This window comes from Apodemus sylvaticus, chromosome 18 (genome assembly GCF_947179515.1).
Source record: "Apodemus sylvaticus chromosome 18, mApoSyl1.1, whole genome shotgun sequence".
Taxonomy (NCBI): Eukaryota; Metazoa; Chordata; class Mammalia; order Rodentia; family Muridae; genus Apodemus; species Apodemus sylvaticus.
The window spans coordinates 7,439,793-7,460,665 of record NC_067489.1 but is presented as its reverse complement, the minus strand read 5'-3'; the positions used below and the strand labels follow the sequence as shown (position 1 = coordinate 7,460,665).

General features: G+C 46.6%; 1 protein-coding gene across 4 annotated transcripts in view; it reads right to left on the bottom strand.

Annotated features, from left to right (window-relative positions):
- Arhgef7 (Rho guanine nucleotide exchange factor 7) overlaps window positions 1-20,873 on the bottom strand; it is a 110,213-nt gene that overhangs the window by 61,661 nt on the left and 27,679 nt on the right. For all 4 annotated transcript variants that reach the window (XM_052161961.1, XM_052161957.1, XM_052161958.1 and 1 more), the window contains exon 2: window positions 12,516-12,602. In XM_052161961.1, the coding sequence (XP_052017921.1) occupies window positions 12,516-12,602 (87 nt within the window). The remainder of the gene's footprint in view (window positions 1-12,515; window positions 12,603-20,873) is intronic.

Sequence of the window (20,873 nt, the reverse complement as noted above, 5' to 3'; positions counted from 1 at the left end):
AGTCACACCTGCTCCCGGGATGTTTTGGTCACTGTTTTGGTCACCCCTGCCCACCGAACTCCCCACCTACATTTATGCAGCCATCCCCAGTTAAAGACATGGGCCACATGGCAAAGACAAGGAGGAGGCTAGGGACTTGCTGGGTAGACAAGGTTCAGTGGGAGGGAAGGGGGAAGGGAGGATAAACAAAGTATACTATATTTATATGTAAATTTGAAAATAAAAGTTAATAATAAGATTCCAAGTCGTAAGTGATAAAGGTGAGGAAAAGATCTTTGTTGGAAGTCACTGAAGAGGCTGACAGAGCGAATGAGACCTGACTCCACTCCAGACCACTCAGAAAAGGAACACTGCATGCCACTCTAGAACATGCACATCTGAGCATGGACTAAACAGGAAAGAACAGACTTCAATGCTAAGTGCCTTGGGAAAGTATGAAAGCTAGCATCTATCTGTATGTTAACATAGGCAATGAAGTATTCAGAAGGTCTATAAGGAAGTTTAAATGCTTAGCAAAATACAATTAGACAAACATGTAAAGTTTGCAGAGATAAAACTCAATGCAGAGTATGAGTCCTGAACCTAAGGTATTTTCTATGGTGGTCCTCACTCCAGTGAGATGGGTCAGGAAGCTCTGGCACCCACTCACCACCCCAACCTCGAGGTGGGGAATGAAAGCACCCATTCTCCAGCTACAGGCAGCAGTGAGCAAGCCTATGAGGCCTAATGGCCTCCCCAGAGACTGCAACTTCAAAGCTCACAACCCTACAATTTACACAGCGGTAGGCAGGCAGGCAGGCCCAGTTCTGTGGAACTACTGCTGGAAAGAAGTGTGTTTCTCATACCTGCTCTTGGCTACCAAGACTTCCCGTTCTTCTGTACTCCTGGGAAGTGAGCTGTCCCCTCCCCAGCTGGGTAACAGGTGCCATCCGTGCCCTCAGCAAAACAAAGTTCAGCAGATGAGCTGGCCAACCCTAAATACCAAATTCATCGGTTGTTTCCAAGACCTGAGAGTGTGTCTGTAATGTTCCTATACACTGAAGCCCACAAGGGCATGAGCCCTCTTACCTGTAAACCTCTACAGAGGAATAAGGCGATCATTCCCCGGGGAGCAGAGCAGTACAGACCACAAGAATCAAAGGCATCATGGGAGAAGGAACAGTTAAGAGAACCACCAAGAAAGCCTAATACAAATTTGGGCAGAAATACATATTCTGGGCAATTTTATTTTTAACACATACTCAGTATATATAGACTTCACATTCAAACACAGGGCAAGGACTTGGGTTTTGTTTTATTTAATTAAGTAGAAACCTATCCTCTGTTGGTTCCAAGAACACAAAGGGCACTCAGAGACACAAAGATGCGGACAAACAGCTGTCAAGAGAAAAGAGGGATTTGACATCCAAGCAGACAATGGCCTTGATTCCTGGATCTCTTTTCAAAGAAAATCAAAAAATGACTAAAGGACAGCCAGAAAGAAGCCTGTTCACTAGACGTCGGAGGGGAGGGCACAGGACCTAATTCAGCGACACAGCATCTACCTAGCTGCTGCAAAGCTCTGGGTTTCATGCCCAGCCGCTGTGTGTGTGTGGGGGGGGGGGGGGGGGATTAGTGAACAGGGAGGTGAACAGGTGTGAGCAGCTGCAGGACTCCTGCATATACACAGACACAGCAGACACTGTCCCACTACTCTCAGCCACGCCCGTGCATCTTAACCTCCATCCCACAGCCACTCCTCTGTCATGGTTGTCACTGTTCGTTTTCCACAAGGATTGAGAAGCAAATAAAAGCACAAATGTCAGTGATGCATTTTCCCACTGTCTGGCCAACCAGGAACGTAGGATAAGCATCTTTGATATTGAACAACTGCAGGCACCGTAAAGCACACTTCATATACTGTGCACCTGCTCCTTTTCCTGCTCTGGCCCCCTGGCCCTGAGACTAAGAAAGGGTTTCCCAGCAAGTTTGCTTCCCAGACCCGCATGGTCAAATGAGCTGGTCCATACAAGCCACCCAGCTCAGCAGCAACATTACCTCGGGTGACAACCACAGCCTGGCCTGAAACTTGCACCCTCACCTGGAGGCTCCTTGCCCTGTCTCTTCAACAGGCACATCAAAACCCACTCCAAGCCAGTAACTGCCCACATGTCCACCCACTGGACACCAAGCTAAGCTCAGCTGGGCTCCCTGCAAAATGGAGAAGCCGGATGGCCATGTAACGAGCTCTTTGTAGACTCCCTCCCCTTCACATACCACCTGTCCCAGGACCCCTCAAGCCTCCCACTGTGAGGACTGAAGGAGCAACTTGCCCCTGCACAGAACCTGAAATGGCTCTGGGCATTCTCCATCACCCCAGAGCAGAAACATACAGGCCAGAGAAAACGGATGCACAGTATGTGGCCCTCCATCCTGCAGTTGCCCTGGGACTGCCTCAGTTTGTCTTCCCCTAGAACCACAGAAGTATGCCGGGTGCCATTCCTAACTAAGCTCAGGGCCTTCTAACTCTGAAACTTCTACTACGTCCAAGTCTCTAGGAGCTGGGCATCCTTCCACTGAGCTTTGCCACAAGGAAGCCAGCATTAAAACCAGGAGTCAATACCAGCCAGCAGTGGCACAGAGCCATCTACCAGCCATCTGTCCTCTCAAACTGAGCCCCATATGTCAGGGCTACCAGCACCTACTCAATACAAGCCAGAGCTCACATAAACCATCTGACATAGGGCACAAAGGCTACGTATCCTACTACACTTGATCTGCAACTGTTTATGCAGCAAGGCTTCGAAAGAGCCAAATAAAAATTCTGTAGTTCTGAGAATGAAATAAAGGTATGTATGGGGAGGTAGGAGGAGAGAAACTGAGGCAACACAGACAGGACACAACTCAGCCCATGTTTGCTGCAGATGGTCTGGCACTACTATACATCCAAATACTAAATATTGTATCCTAAGATCTGGTTGATGCAAGGCAAGCAAATTCACACACACACACACTCACACACACCAGCTTTTGTTGTAAACCTCACCCCCCAAATTATCCCTGATCAGTTAATAAAGTTGCTGACAGAAGTTAATAAAGTTGCTGGTCAGAGAGGTAGGGACCATGAGGAAAGGCAGGAGAGGAAAGGAGAAGCAGCATGGGTAGCGTGGACCATGAGCGTATGTCCATGAGGGCTGGCCTGATGGAGCAGCAGCCTGACGGAAACATACGGCAAGGGATAGCTCAGGAATGTTGACAGGAAAACAGACAAAATAGATTAGAAGGTCAATATCTGCCCAGTTCTAATGCTATAAGGCTTGTGATAAATTTTAACGGTCTCTGTGTCTTTTATTTTGAAAATAGCCATCCAAAAAGCTAACTGCTCGTGTATTTTGCAGCATTAATTAGTAACAACAGAATATTTAAATCATGATACATCTACTATTTGCCTTGGATAACAAGTTAAGGCCCTAGACGGGCCCCATAGTTCCTGAAGGATGCCCAAGGTCTCTGACAAGTACCCCAAGTCCTCTGGACGGTCACCCCATGGACCCCCTAAGGGTTCCACAAGGCTTCAGGATAGACACTCTGGGGAGTTTTTCTAGTTCAACAAATGTCTACTGAGTGATCCATAAGCAATGGCAGATGCTCAAGGAGCCACAGACAGACAGACAGACAGACAAGACAGACAGGCTGAAGCACCCAGAAAGGAGGAGGCGAGGCACTGGAAATAAGTTTTTACTGGCCCAGATGAAAACTCTGAAAACAAGACAGAAGGCAGGTTCTCCAAGCACAGGAACAAGAAGGCATAATAGTCGCTGGCACTAAGTTTCCAGGCACTAATGTCACTTCTCAAGAACTGGTACAAGTGTCAGTAAGTTGACACCTGTGAAGCTACAAGTCCTAACACAGGTTAGTCACTCACGGAAGGTAAGTCAGTTATCCTTACGGGCATCTCCAGCAGTTGGACACTACCAGAAGTGCAGGTCTAGAGCACAGAAGTCAAGAGGAGGTGATGCTATTGCAGACCAACTCTTGGATGTGCCCAACCTGCCCATTTCCCTGGGGCAATTAGGCAGGCAAGAAAATGGCAGAGTGCCAGGCCCAGGCCAGCAGAGCACTGGGCTGGAGACCATGTGAGCCATCCCGTCGTGAGCATAATGAGGAGGCAGGAAACAAGATGGGGGAAGAGCCCACTGAATGGAGAGTTTGCATGCACTGCACAACTTTCCGAGGACAGACACTGTCCTGCAGACTTCAAAAACAAAAAGCAGAATTACAGCAGCACATGTGAACAGCTCATCTGTCACCCAGCACTAAGACAGAAGCCAAGAACTCAACTCTAAAGAGGCCAGGGGCATGGCCCCGAAGTAGCAAGAGCCAGCCCCTGGACCACTCCCCAGCACCCAGCAGTTAGATTAAATTCCCACTTCCAACCCTGACTTGGCCCTTAGAAAGAGGAAGAATTCCTAACAGCGAAGCTCCAAGGCCAGCCTGTCTACCCAGCCTGGACACGTGCGGGCCTCCACATCTCACGTCCTCGTGCAGACAGGGACTACACCCTGCAAAGGCTACAGTAAGGACTGAGACAACTGGGTCTGGGAGGCAGGGAAAAGTCTAGAGATCAAGGCATTCTGCAGCAGGCACTGCAAGCCAATCAGGAGAGGGCCACGCAGGGCTCACTCCTCAGCCCTCCCAAACCCACCCACTGCTGCTGGCCTAGCCTCTTAGTGTTTTAAGAGCGCAGGCCAGCAGCAGCCCCAGTGTGGTAGCTTCACTTGTGGTGCTAGGATAAAAACAGCCTGACAAAGGCTTCTGAGGGGAGTGTGGTGGTGGGATAGGAATGTTCCCCTCGGGTTCCTAGATCTGAAAGCTTACTCACCAGGGAATGGGCTTTACGGTTAATCTCCACCCTCCTCTCTCTGCCCTTGCCCCACCCCCTTTGCTACCTGTAGATTGGGATGCAGAACTCAAGCTACTTCTCCAGTACCAGGTCTGCCTGCCATGAGGATAACGGACGAAACATCTGAACACGTAGCCAGCCCCGATTAAATGTTGTCCTTTCTAAGAGTTGCCATGCTCATGGTGTCTCTTGATAGTAACAGAACCCTGACTAACAGAGAGAGGGTTTACTTGGTTACAGGTTACAGTCACCACTGAGAGAAGTCACGGCGGAAACTCAGACAGCTAGCCACATCACACACACAATCACACACAGCGCTCACTTGGTGCTTATGCTCCGCAGCTCTCTTCAGTCACACAGTTCAGGGTCCATCCACATTCAGACTGGCTCTCCCAATTTCAATTAATAACCAAAATAATCTCCTGCAGACGCATTCCCGGCCAACCTAATCTAGACTGTCCTGCACTGACTCTTCTCAGATGATTTCAGATTGTGGGACATTGACATTTAAAACCAAACCAACCATCACACCAGGGAAGGTCCAAATAATCTGCAGAGCCACAAGCTAATGGCATTCAAAGCTCACACTGTGAGGATACATAGAAGGACAGCTCAGGAAGAGATACACGGACTCTAGAAACCCACAGACCAGAAATGTGCACATGCATGCTTGGCAAAACTGCTTCAGAACTGTCACTAACCCTGCCCAGCCCTGTCCTAGCTTTCCTCAGACCCCCAAACACAGGTGACCAGAACTTTCTGACAAAATATTTAACTATGTACATTTAACCTCAAAACTTCTTAGTAGGCATGATTAGTGCCTTTGCTATAACAACCACCATAACCAAGGCAACTTATACAAGAATTAAATTGGGCTTAAAATTTTTAAAGCCCAGAGATTTAGAGTCCATGGTGGAGGAGTTACGGCATAGCAGCAGGAATAGATAAGAACTCACATTGTGGTCCACAAGGAGGAGATAGAGAGGGAACACACTGGAATGGGGCGAGGTTTTTGTTTTTTCAAGACAGGGTTTCTCTATGTTTGAGCCCTGGCTGTCCTCTAACTCTTTCTCTCTGAACCTCTGCGAGCCTCAAACTTGGAGGTCTACCTGCCCTGCCTCCCAAGTGCTGGGATTAAAGGTGTGGTCACCTGGCAAAATTTTTGACACCTCAAAAACCATCTTTGGTAGCATACTTCCTCCAACAAAGCCACACCTCATAATCCTTCCCAAACAAGACTCCCGCCAACGGGGACATTTATTCAAACGAGGTTATTTCCATTCACCCATCGTTGGCAAGTTCACAGAAACAAACGTTTTCTGCAGTCCAGCATCCCAACTCCCCCCTCACCCTCTCAAGGAACAGCTGTAGAATGCAGCGGCCTCCAGCTGGAGTAGCCCAGCCCCTCCATCATCTCCACCACCACACACTCACAAAAGCACCTGAGGGCACCGCAAGTTCTTTAATACGGAGGTCACGGATGAGCTTATTCGTAAGGAAATAATATTTAGACAGAGATGAGCAGTTTCCTTTCTAAAACCTCACTTTAACTACCTAAGTCACGCTGGCTCATTTCAACACTGGAGACTGAAGTCCTTTGGAAGTCTCTCCACATGGAGGCAGAAATGAAAACCTCACTCAAAGGAAGCTCAGCCTTCTCTCCTGTTCAAGCAGCTGCAAACCTGCTTTCAGCTGGAGCTGCCCCTGTGCAAAGTGCCTCCCTCTGGCCTTGGTCACAGGTACCAAGCTAGAAGCGCTGCACATGTCCAGCTTCCACTGTGTACCTGCTGAGGCTGGCTGCTCTTTCATAGCCTCCCAAGTCCACCTCAGGGACGGAGCACACCAAGCAGGACACACAGATGAGCCACACTGGGTATTCCGGAGGTTTGCTTCTCTGAGGGGAAGAAGCAGGTGCAGGGCACCTGGGTGACATAAGTCAACAGACAAGGTGGAGGCAGCTGGGCCAAGCCTGAATGAATCCCACCTGCAGCCTTGCTGTGGCCCAGCAGGAACATACCCGCAATAGCACACAGAGAGAAATGGCCTTCACTATTTACAGCAGAGGAAACTGAACCCCATGGCCACATCTGACAGAATTTACTGGCCTGCAAGAGGAAGTCACTGAATGGAGACAAACACAGGGCATGAAGAGATGGCCGCACTGCTTCCATACTGCACCAAGCTAAGGTTTGTTACAGAACTTATGTGCTATGGTGTCACAGGTCTCTAAAGCTATCTCCGTGTGCGCAACGGGAAAAAGATTAAACTAACATGAACATCTAGCCACAACATCTCTAGACAGCAGCATCGTGTGAATTTTTCCCGTACGTTTCTCTACTTTCTGAACTTTATGTAACAGAGACCACGGGCAACTAAAGAGCAGCCTAAGCACCGAGGTTGAAAGCACAGAAAACGCTGGTGGTTTCAGCAGGAGCTACCTGGCTCTCTGTGGTGGCTGTTGCTGACTCGTGTTCCTTACAGCACATAGGAAAGGCAAGCGTCACAACACCCACTTGCCAACTGATGGGGGGAGAGGGGCGGAGGTCGTCGTGCAGTGGCGGTGCTACACATTCGAATGAGCTATAATCATGCATCTGTGAAGAAACTGATGAAGCTGATGTCCAAAACAAACCAGGAAGTAAGACCTCTATCTAAAACCTTTACTCTATAAAGGCCTAAGAATAACCAAGAGCTGTTTTTCATAAAGTTCAACATCACTAATATCAAGGAAATGCAAAGTAAACTCCAATGAACTATCACCTCTGATCTCTTAGCATGTCCACTGACAAAACCACAAGAGCTACCTGCTGGTGAGACATGAGGACATGGAATCCTTCAACACTGGTTGGTGGGAATGTAAGCTAGTCTACACATTACAGAAACTGATATATACTAGTGACTAAAAAATCACCCTGTGTTCCAACAATCCCACTACCAGGGTACATCCAAAGAAACTCAGACACACACACACACACACACACACACACACGTATGTATGTATGTATGTATGTATGCATGTATAGTAGTGACTAAAAATCACCTTGTGTTCCAGCAATCCCACTACCAGGGTACATCCAAAGAACCTCAGACAGTGTTGGAGAAACACGTGTTCTCTGTATACTGCAAGGGTGTTCAAACAGCCTCAAAATGGAAACAACACGAGATGGACAGATGTCAGAGAAAAGAAGACACATGTAAGCACCGGGACACTATGAGTGTGAGTGAAAAGAAGCAATGAGGCCTTGTGGTCACGGGCAGCGCGAGCAAACCTGGAGAACCAGCAGGTAGAGCAAGCGACAATTCCTGGTGAAGCAAGAGCAGCACAAGGGAGTCACCAGGACGGGAGGCGGGCAGGGCAACGGCAGGATGCCCAGTCACAGGACAGTCAAGGTAGCCAGAGAATGAGTTTCAGTGGGCACTGCATTGTGGCAGCTACAGCTGACAAGATATATCTGTAGGTGCTACTAAAACACAACAACTTAGCATGTTCTCATCAAAGAAAAGTCTATGATGGTGACAGAATAGAGACTAGCTTGATTTAACATCCCACAATGTAGTCACACATCTGAAACACCACAACCACACTAGACCGTATTAAGAAACTAGTGAAACTTGTCAAAATAACGAAGCAAACATTATTCAGACAGTATCTTAATCTCGAATGAACCAACAGACCAAAAGTACAAGCCAAAAATGTCCAAGAACGAGGAAGGGCAAAATACATTTCTGTTGTGAGTCACCGAGACCTTTGGATGATGGCCTCTTCACAAGACAGTTGATACTTTAATGAATGTGTCTAGCTAAAGCAGGAATGGTGTTGGTATTATCTGATGTGAGAGACGATGAGTGGGAAGACTGCAGCACTGGGTCATCATCCCTTCCGGGGCCCACATGTGCACCGGAGCCAGAACTGGCTGGAAAAAAAAATAATAAAAGAGTGTGGGAGAGTGTGGCTTGCGTCATTTGACAGACTCCCAGAAATCATCTTGGCAAATCACATCCGAATCTTATTTTCCTTCCCAGAGCAGAGTTACTGTATTGGAAGCAACATTCGTTCTTCAGCAGGAGAGCTGTGGTGACGCATTGCTCTGTCAGTTCCTCTTGCTTACAATCCACTTCTCCCTGGCCTTGGAAAGGCCAGTGCCATCTGGGCAGAGGACTCGGCCAGGAGTGCTCAAGCCAACATGGTCCCACTTTATAATTTCAACTTAGACTTTAGAAAATGACCTGAAGTACAGCCATTTATAATATTGCTAAATCCCAACTTTTCAAAATTCATGATGAAAAGTGTGCATTATAACAGATGCAAATATGTAATATACAACTAAACACTCTTAGAACAAGGGAGATTTCTCTGATGAATAACTAAATCAAAGTTCACTGCTGCATCCCCTAGCTCTGCTGCTAATTTCCCTGCTGCTGCGTGTCATGACACGGGCTAAGCTTCGTAAGACACCACTGGAATTGGATTCATGTGGCCTTAATTTAAGGGGTTTTGTGCTATTACTATTTCATGTTTATGGGTGCCTTGCCTGCATGCACATCTGTGCACAGGTGTGCATGCCTGCGAGGCCAGCATCAGCACTGGATCTGGAACTCGAGTCAGAGGCGCTTGTGAGCCTCCATGTAGGTGCCAGCACCTGAACCAGGCTCCTCTGGAGAGCAGGCAGTACTTTTAACCACTGAGCCATCTCCCTAGCACCAATTTTAGATACTGAATAAAGCTAGTACAAACATCATGGGAGTGACAAGAAAAACCAATTTTTTCAAGGAAGGCAGCCTCTGCTCTGGATAGCTATAGTTCACATTTCAATCATTCAGGTGCTTGATATCATTACTGGGTAAGAAAATCTTGACAGTTAATATATTGTGACCATCTACAAATATATCCAATATAATCTGAGAACAGAACAACAACAAATAGAAAATAAATCCCCTATCGCCACCGCTATTCCACCTGAGGAACTGCAGACAGAGGCTCCATGACTTGTCTCTCAGTTGGCTGAGGTACTTCTGTTTGCAAACATTAAGTGCATCACCATTGCCAACAGCACCACCACCATCACAGGGTTGGTGGTTTTTTTAGATACAAATAGAAAGAGATTGGCACTGCTGTGCCCAGTTTTCTGCACAAATCAGAAAATAAAAGTGCATGTGTGTGTATTAATGTACGCAAGTTCACATACACACATGTACACAAGTGGGCATGCATGTGGAGGTAAACACTGGGTGTTTCTGTCAGTCACTTTCCACCTTTTGGTTTTGGTTTTGTTTTGTCTTGTTTTTGAAGCAAGGTCTCTCCTTGGACTTGGAACTTGCCAGATTGGCTCTCCTCTCCAGGTAGCAGGGCCCAGGGAACCCTATTGTCTCCAAACTACATCACTGAGATCATGAGCGCCTCGCTTGGCTTTTTCTCAGGACCTCATGCTTGCACACCAAGCACCTTACCGAAGACACCTCCTCCCTGGCACCTACTCCAAATATTTTAAGGCCAACAGTTGGTGGAAAATGAGTTGTAAAAAAGTAAAGAGTCCAACAAGATGGCTCAGCAGGTAAAGGTCACTGCCACTAAGGCTAAAAAAAGTCCATCCCTAGAACTCACATGGTCAGTTTCTCTGACTTCTGCACAAGTGCTGTGGCACACTAGCACACACAAACACATGCAACAAGAGCTTAAAATAACTGGCACAGTGATGGTAAGTTTCAAGAAATCATTAGGAGCTAAAGTGGAGTGAGCGAGACCATCTTTCTTACTAACACAATTCAGTCTGAAACAGCACCCTGGGAAAAGTCCCTTGGTATTAAGTATTAAGAACAAAAGCTACCTAGGAATTTAGGCTGTTTTGTTTCTCATTCAATTTTAAAATGTTTTCAGTCTCCCATCTTTTGAGAAATGGTTGGATATTAAATGTGCCAGTCCTAGTATTGCTCAAAGGTTCTCAGGGCTTCTGTCTGTGGAAGACTAAGTCTTTCCCTGAATAGGCCTCTCCCCTCACATAGTTACAGACTGATGGATGAGTTAAAGCCATCCCTTTCTACGGGAACTTCCTAAAACATGATGGCTGAACAAACTGGGAATTTAAGTATGATATACCCTGAAAGAAAGGTTATATTTTCCTCTACTATATTTTTAAGTAACTGGAAGATATATTTACTCTTTAAAATCACCACAAAACAACACACAATTGGTCTTTTTTTTTTTCTTCAAGGGGAAACCTATTTGCTATCACAAGTGAAACTTCAGACTCATCCTCTCAATTACCAATCCTTAGCAAGGACATGCTTGTGTCAAGGGCTGCTCTAGGTGCCTGGGACAGGTCCATGCTGGGCTCTGAGAGCTTCTCTGGACAAACTCTAAGCCACATATGTCATTGCTATATGAAACAGCAAAGTCTTTGCGACCTTTGCAAAGCTAGAAAGAAGGGGCAACTTTCACTTTTCTTTAATTTCTTATAACAGTTTACACTGGTTATTATAATGTGTAGGGTGAGTCTGAAAAAACATTGTAACATAAACAAAACCCAAGCGAATGAGGATCGAATCCTATGACAAAGGTCAGACAAAGTAAATCTCCAGTCACTAAACCAGCAAAGCTGGTGCCACCAAGGGAATCCAATACCCCATTTTTAAAGAGCTGGGAGGCTTTCTGAAACCGCCCAGCCACTATCCAATTATCTGCAGCAATTTCCTTGAAAACATCAAATAAATTAACAAAAAGACAGTAACACTTGAATCACTATAAACCGCTGTCTTTCCCATTTCAATCAAATACACTTTCCAAACGTGATTGGATAACTTCTACAATTCATCTCAAGAAACATACAGTCAAAAGACTGTCCTACCAGGAAAGGAAACTGCACTGGGTCATCCCAGGACTGGAGTGTGTGATTTTACGAATGCTTCACAGGGTAAGGTTGCAAACATCTGAAAGCTCAGCCACCTGAGCGTCCCCAAAAAGCAAAGCCAGTTTTCTAGAGCTACAACGCTGCCTCAGGATAACAAAAGCAAGGAAACAGCGACATCCCTGGGGAGCTGTCACTGAAGGACCATAAAGGGTGTTCATCAAGCACTATGAAAAAGACAATCCCGCCTGAAGCAGGTTTTACAAACCCCAGTTTCAGGCTCGTGAGTTTTCTAACGTAAGCATTATGGGTGGAGGATCCAGCCACACCGCCGAATTTCGGGCCTACAGAAGCAACATAAGAGGATGTGAGACTAAGAGCCCTCGACATTTCAGCTTGGACCTTGCCCGCCCACCTACTGAGGGCTGGGTCAGACCTGGATATGAAGCTGGGGAATCCCAGAGGGCGGTTTTTCAGGATTGGACAGATGTCCCCGAGCAACGGGGACTGCCAACGTGCCACCTGCACAGGAGCTTGGGAACCAGTGGTTCTCGTGGAACCAGAACAAGGTGTGGGGTCCACATGCCGGCCGCGAGGAGACGTCGAGAGGTTTCTGCCTGGGACAAGAAGCCCAGCTCCAAAGAGGCGGCTGTGAGGAACGGTCGCCCCAGACAGCGTCAGCTCCCGGGACCCGAACCCGACCCCCGGGCCACCCTCGACCCCGGCCCTACCTTCCCCAGCCCGACCCGACCTCCCCCACCCCCGCCCGGCCCGGCCCCGCGCTCACCCACCTCCAGGCGCAGGGACGCCCCGCAGGCGCGCAGGAACTCGCGGATGTTGCTCAGGCACTCGCTCTCGTTCCGCGGCTCCGGGTAGACCTGCAACACACAGAGGCGCTGAGCGGGCCGGACGCTTCATCCGCTCCCCTTCCTCCGGCTGCACCAATCTCCGCCCCTGCCCGCACCCGGAAGCGCGCCCAAACCGGAAGTGACGTCGTCGAACCGCGCCCCCGCGGTCTCTTCCCGCGGGTGCTGCGTCTTCAGCTGCAGCTACTTCTTCCCAGCCCTGCTCCAGCACGGTTCATGCTCTCTTCCTTCCCGGCCCGACTCCCCTCACTACGTGCTCCATGTCCTTCAGTCCCTGCTTCGGCATCGTGCGCACCCGTCTCCTCCATAGCTGTGATCTCTCCTCATGCACTCCACTTCCTGGCCTTGCTCCGGCCCTGCCTCCTGCATACCTCTGCTCCAGCCCTACGCCCCCTCCTCCAGGTCCTGCTCTGGGCTCCCATCCCCGCCTCCTGACCTGGATTCTGTTGGCCTCACTAACGCATAGTATTATGAGAGTAGTCGGCCACTGTGGGTAAGACTTCAGAGAAGGCTCCTGTTCCTAGCCTTCACCATGAGCAGCACGGGAAGGTCTGACCTACCACCCAGTCCTTCTTCTACCCACAGAAGCCGTGAGGCATCCTGCCACATTTGCCACATGTTAAGTTTATGCACCCGACCATACCAGACAATAAGAAACAGGTGCAGAATTTGTGGCTGGCACAATGTAAGGGAGACCCTGATACATCAAAAAACGTTTTTATTTCATTCGTAAAGTTTTTTAAGAGTTTATAAAGAACAATTTTTCTGATGTAGATTAGAAGAATTAACTGTTGGCGTTTACATTGTCATTCAGAAGCACTGAAAACATTCAAGGTTTTTTTAATAAGGAGAAATCATAGCAAACATCGATCACACTCAGGAATCCAGTGGTCTCTGCAAAGGGTTTGGGTCTCCAAAAATTGCAAGTGTTCAGAAACACTGAGAGAAATGAGCCCGCTCCCTCAGCTGAAATGATCTTAGGGGAAGAGGACCCTCCACATTGTCTTTCTTTTGCTAGAGGCCCCTTCATAAGGTCATCACAGGTTTATTTGTGAACTTTCTCACTTAATCCCAGGACAGATAAAGCACATTCCCAAATGCAAGTTGCTTTACATGTGAATTCCACGCTACAAACGAGCAAAGGCTATGCTCAAGTTGCTTTAGCTCTCAAAACTGTAAGCAGGTGCCATCTCTCATACTCAGTACCATGTGTGTCTGACGTGGACTTTTGGTGATTTGAGTGTTTTGACGTCCGCCAAACATGCCAAAGTGCTGATAAAGAGTTCCTAAAGGCAAGGAGGTAGTGATGTGTCCCAGACGGGGAAATCTGTGTTAGATAAGCTTCTTTGGGGCATGAGTTATAGAGCTGTTGGCCGTGAGTGAACAGTACAATATATCCACAAGAAAAAAGATGCATTGGTGGACCAGGCTGTTCCAGAAAGTTGCTAGGGCAACACTGAATGCCTCATGAAATTGGAGAAGATGGAAAAGCAGCAAAATGTGGATTCATGAGATGACCAGTGAAAAAGGATTAGACAGCATTTCTACTCTGAAAGCAAGTAAAATTTACAGATACATTACCGGGGGCCAGATACATGTAATATTCCTCAGCTGGTCATTAGAAGACTATCAACTTAACAGTTCAGAGTGGCTGTACGGACTTTGCTATCTATAGCAAGGGCTGTGCTGAAAAACAGGTTTCCAATGCTGAAAACAAAACTGTGTGATTAAAACAGCTTCTCAGACTCCTGGGCAAATGCTTCAGAGACCACGCAACCTTGGAACTGTGTCGATATCAAGGGCAAACTTTAAATATAAGCTGCCCCTAATGGAGTACTAAAACCAAACCCCGGGGCAACTTAAGACAAAAGAACTTGAACTGCATGCCAGATCACAGGAGATGGCAATATATGGATGGATGACATCCGGATGCTCTGGGATTGGTTCCATGACTGCTTCATCCCAGTCCAGGAACTGTTTTCCAGGACAAAAGTTTACCTTCTGGGTGTCATTAACTTAATGTCCCTGTTCATTTCTGTGAAGAACCTGAAAATGTTCACACACACACACACACACACCAAATTCTTTTCATGCCCCCACATAAGTCATCTCATTCAACCCCCTTAGTCTGGGCACAGGACAAGCTTTAAAGGCACACTGCCTAGGCAAGCTGTTTGGTAAAGCTTTCAACACTCAAAGGTCAGTGAGGAAACTACCATGTCAGACTACTGGAAACCAATCACCATGTGCAACACCAGTTATGTTGGCACAGCCTGGGGCAGCAGCAAGCTGGCTATCATCAGTAACTATCAGAAAAGGCTTTGGCCAAGTTGCCTTAATAACTCTGAAAGCATGGCAGGAAATATCAGTAATAGCATCAAAACCATAACGAACACTGCACAGCAAATGACTGAAGAATGTTTGGCAACAGGAAGGAAAATGTCTCAGGGTTTCTATTCCTGCACAAGCATCACGACCACGGAGCAAGTTGGGGAGTAAAGGGTTTATTCAGCTTACACTTTCCACACTGCTGTTCATCACCAATGGAAGTCGGGACTGGAACTCAAGCAGGTCAGGAAGCAGGAGTTGATGCAGAGGCCATGGAGGGATGTTACTTACTGGTTTGCTTCCCCTGGCTTGCTCAGCTCTCTTATAAAACCCAGGACTACCAGCCCAGGGATGGCACGACCCACAAGGGGCCCTCCCCTCTTGATCACTAATTGAGAAAATGCCCCACAGCTGGATCTCATGGAGGCACTTCCCCAACTGAAGCTCCTTTCTCTGTGATAACTCCAGCCTGTGTCAAGTTGACACACAAAACCAGCCAGTACAGAAAACTAGAGGAACTTTGGGCGGGAAGGGCAGTAGAGATCACTGACCAAGTCCTGGAAATGATCAAACACAGCATTGGAGTAAATATCAGCAAGACAACATAAAGTGTCCTCACTGCAGCTAAATCCAAATCGGCCTTGGAAAATGCATTCTGCGACACGGAGGGTGTGGACCCATGCTTCAATGCAGCCTCGCTTCCACTGTGTTCGTCCTCAAGTCAGAGACTGGAGGTGAAAGGCCAGCGGACAAGGCTAAGCAGAGTCTGACTGGAGAGCCATCCTCATCCACATCTTCCCACTGAACACATTGCAGTCCCCACAAAGTCAGAAGAAAAGCACATTCATCTTGCAGCTAGCTCCCTCTACAGTGCAATTTTGACATTTTCGTGAAGCCAACAGCGTGATCTTTGCATAGTACTTTTCTCAAGACTTTATTTGCATTTCTACTCTACAGCGGCCAGTATGTGTGCTTGGTGCTATGTTTACTGTCTGGTTGTGAACATTCTGTATATGTGTATATGTGACAACCCAGTACAGCCACGGTATGTTATATTACACAGTGCTGTACTTGAGATGATGTCTTTTTTTTGAAAAACATGTATTAAAAAAGGAAGTAAAAACATTTTATGATAAAATTGAAAATTTACATGGAAAATATTTCTGATAAAATTCAAGAAATATATAAGAAAACACGTTAAAAAAATACTATTTCATAGGAAATTGTACAGATAAAATGGTAGATATAAAAAACCTTTCTAAATTACTTGAAGCTGGAATGGTACTCTCAATCACCATAGATGGAGAAACCAAGATATTCCATGATAAAACCAAATTTACACAACATCTTCCCACAAATCCAGCCCTACAAAGAATAATAGATGGAAAACACCAACACAAGGAGAAAAACTACACCCTAGAAAAAGCAAGAAAGTAATCTTTTTCCAATAAACCCAAAAGAAGATATATATACAAACACAGATCAAAAATAACAGGAAGCAACAATCACTATTCCTTAATATCTCTTAACATCAGTGGTCTCAATTCCCCAATATAAAGACATAGACTAACAGAAATATTTTTATGTAAATCTTCAATTTTATCAGAAAATTTTTGTAATTCCTCTTTCAATTAATTTAATGTTTTTATGTCTAACATTTTATCTGCATTATTTTTCACGATAATCTTCCATTTTAACATGTTTTTCTATATGTTGCTTTTATTTTATCAGAAATGTTTTCCATGTAAATCTCTGATTTCATCACAAAATGTTTTTAATTCCACCTTCAATTAATTTAGAAAGGTTTTTTATGTCTACCATTTTTTAATTCTGAGATGATGTCTTATTGTAAGTAAATATATAACATTTATAGCATATATTCTCCAAAAAATGCCCATAAAATAAGGTCATGCATTCACTGGTTGACAGAATTTTGTGACCAACCATGTGCACAAATGTTCACATCCACACATACATGTAAATTAAAAATAAGAGATCTGCATTATGACCAGGGTCTTTTTGGTTTCCTAGTCCTGTATTTCCCCCAAGAACAATGTTTCAGTTTAGTATTTGAGATAACTTCATAGAATGTAACCACCAAAAATAATTAGAATCATCTCTTCTTCATCTCTGCGTTTGATTATGAAGCCATTGGCTAATTGTTATTTTCATTTCTTGTATGGTGAGTATATGAAATAATGGAAACAACACACATTAATTTTGATAATTGTTAATTATAAAAAGCAAAACTACTTAGTGATCTACATCTTAATGAGAAATGTGGTTTTTAAGTTACACGTACTTGTATGGGGCACATGTGCCACAGTGTAGGGGGTCAAAAGGACAAACTTGCAGTCGCTTCTCTTCTTTCACCCATGTGGGTTCTAGGAATCAAAGTCAGGTCAGCAGACTTGGGGGCAGACACCATTACCCACTGAGCTCTCTTACAGGCCCACATTGTTTTTCCATATGTGGATTATATCACTTTGCTAGAATGAAGTATTGTCCACCACCAACTCTTTTCCAGACTGTTCTCTCCATGCATGTGCTGAGTAGCCATCCGTAAAGATGAGCACATGGAAATGGGAGCTCTGTGATGGGGCTTATTCTTTGACATCTCCAAAAGTGGCCTATTACCCATTCAGACACTTTTAAATGTCAAAAGTTTTATTAGAGCCTCTTATAATCACTATGAAAGTGAGGAATTAGAAAACTCAGAGTCGGGCTGGAGAGATGGCTCAGCGGTTAAGAGCACTGACTGCTCTTCCAAAGGTCCTGAGTTCAAATCCCAGCAACCACATGGTGGCTCACAACCATCCATAAGGAGATCTGACACACTCTTCTGGAGTGTCTGAAGACAGCTACAGTGTGCTTACATACTACTTAAATAAATAAATCTTAAAGAAAGAAAGAAAGAAAGAAAGAAAGAAAGAAAGAAAGAAAGAAAGAAAGAAAACTCAGAGTCCCTGACATTGAGGTCACTGAACCCGCAGTCTCAGAGTCCCTGCCATTGGGGTCACAGAAGTCTCAACACTCTGGGTGTTTCACTTCATTTTTGTTTTCTTTTTTGTAAAGCACGTTTGTGATTGTCCTTTAAGTGACAAGAAAGAATCTCATCTTTTGCAGTACATCTGAGGAAGACAGGAAATAGATGACACTCCGCCCTTTGTGTGACGTGGAGAGGAATGAAGAGAAGCAAGGACAGCCAAACTGCCTATGTGTCCTTATGGTCACAGGCTCCTTTCTGGACACACAAGTTGAGGCTCTTTCTATGGCTTAGCTTAAAACATCCTTGCCCACATAACTCTTAAGGCTCTTCCCTACATGTGGGTGCTGGTAACTGGAACATAAATGAACATCGCTGTTTGGAAAACTAATGGGTCAACATTACAAGTAAGTAGCTCTAACTCCACAACAAACGTGTCTCTCGGGGAGCCACTTGGCGCCTCCAGGCCTGTTTCCTTGGCTCCACGTTAAGGCCAGCAGCCTAGCTGAGCTATTGGATCAAGTAGATAATAGACTAATCCAGCAGTATCGACTTCACTTAGTGCAGATCATGTCACTTAGTGTAGAAGTGCAGTCTCTGCTACCTGAGAGACTGGCAGGAAGATCATTTGAGCCGATAAGTTAAAGTCCAGGCAACACAGCAAGACACCATCTCTGGGCAAAGGGAAACACCTGTGGCATTTCAGAAGTCCATGGTGTTTTCTAAAACGAACATAGTCAAGGGCATTGGTGAAAAACAACATGTCTAGGATTATTACAAGACAAAACAACATGGAAAAGTCCTTCATACCTCGCTAAAGACAGTTTGCACATAGTCAATGAACAAATGAAAAACTGACCACACATGTACACACACACACACACACACACACGCACACGCACACACGCGCCCGAGAACGCGTTAAAAGTCCAGCTAACACAGCACACCTGGCAGAAGGAGAATGTTCATAATGCCAGGGTTGGCAAGGCTGAAAAGCGACTGTGAGCCCGGCTCGGGGGGCGGAACAGGAACACGGGCCGTTTCTTCCACAGCTAAACGTGTGTCTACCCTAGGACCCAGCTGCTGTTTGCCCAGGAGAAATCATAGTCACCAAAAGCCCCATGAAAGAATGTCCACAGCTGCCTGTTCTCTGACTAGCGAGGCCACCAAGCAGAGGGCTCTGCATGTACTCTAGAAGGACAGCAGTGCCCTGACACTTGCTCTGCCCAGGTCAGGGCGCAGGAATGATGCGAAAGATTCTCTGAAATAGTAATTTGCAAGCTTTCACCAGGAGCTAATCAGAACTAGAAATCATCTCAAGCCCTTTCTGGTTTCCCTAGAAATAGCTTTCATGCTTGATAATAAATCAAAGTGTGCCTGATATGAAAATTAGCCACCAAGTAATGCTGAAACCAGAGTCCAGGACCTTAGCAGCTGTCCCGTCTCTCCTCACTCCTCACCAGCTGCTCCCTCCCCAACAGTCTCAACAAAGTGCCAGTGAAGGCAGCTGCCTTAGACAGCGGGACAGCATTTAGTGGCCCAGCTGTGTGAGAAGGCAGGACATGTGGGTCAGCAGGGCTGAGAGCACGCAGGGCACTTGCCACCTGAGCAACCAAGGCCAAAGGAGAGAGTTGTTCTTGCTGTGGCAGCATGAGCCCATTGCTAGAGTCCCTGGTCTCTGGGGTCTCACTGCACAAAGCCACTGTGTGTGCCTGAACCCCACCTGATTCTGATGTCCAGCCAGGCTTAGACATAAGAACTGTCAGAGGCTAAGCGTCCTGAGAGGTGCTCAAGACCCCAGGACGTGGTGAGTGACTGAGTGAGTGAGTGAGTGACCGACTGAGTGAGTGACTGAGTGAGTGACTGAGTGACTAACTGAGTGAGTGACTGAGTGAGTGACTGAGTGACTGAGTGAGTGACTGAGTGACTGACTGAGTGACTGAGTGACTGACTGAGTGAGTGAGTGACTGACTGACTGAGTGAGTGAGTGAGTGAGTGACTGAGTGAGTGACTGACTGAGTGACTGAGTGAGTGAGTGACTGAGTGAGTGACTGAGTGACTGAGTGACTGACTGAGTGGAGTGACTGACTGAGTGAGTGAGTGAGTGACTGAGTGAGTGACTGACTGAGTGACTGAGTGAGTGAGTGAGTGAGTGACTGAGTGAGTGACTGACTGAGTGACTGAGTGAGTGAGTGACTGAGTGGGTGACTGACTGAGTGAGTGAGTGAGTGACTGAGTGAGTGACTGACTGAGTGAGTGACTGACTGAGTGAGTGACTGAGTGAGTGAGTGACTGAGTGAGTGAGTGAGTGAGTGAGTGAGTGAGTGACTGAGTGAGTGACTGAGTGAGTGAAATAGGGAATGAGTTGTTGGGGAAAGAATATTCCAGTTCTCTCCCACAGGGGAGAGGCACTCAAGCTCCCGACTCCAGAACAAAGGTCCCACTCTGTCAACAACAATCTCGCCACCCAGTAGGGAAGATCGCTATGTGTTCTGAGCCCTGTGCCTCCCTGCACTACATGGCAGGACCTACTCGAGGCCACCTCAGCTCCCGGTTAGACATCAGCCCTAAGGTCAGCCCTCTGGCACCTCACAGTAAGGAGCTAAGCTGAGTGAGCACCCAGGCACCTGGGAACGCAGCTGTGTGGGCTGAAGTGCAGGACAGGTTGCAGAGAGCAGCAGAGGGAGCTCTTATTTTACTCAGAGGTGCCAAGACGTGTCCCAAACTGCTGCGTGCTTCATTAGCCGGCCACGTCTGCAGAGGCATGGTCGCTCAGGCTGCCCATCCTCTGGCCTTGAGGGGCTTCAGCCTGTATGAGGTCCTCACACAGGAAATGGGGGAGACACCTCCCTCTGGACACTGATGGTACTGACTACATGGTGTGCTGATACTATGTCACAGAGTTGTGAGCATCTCACCCAGCTCTGCACTTCGTGACATCACACTGGTACCCAGGAATCAACAAACAC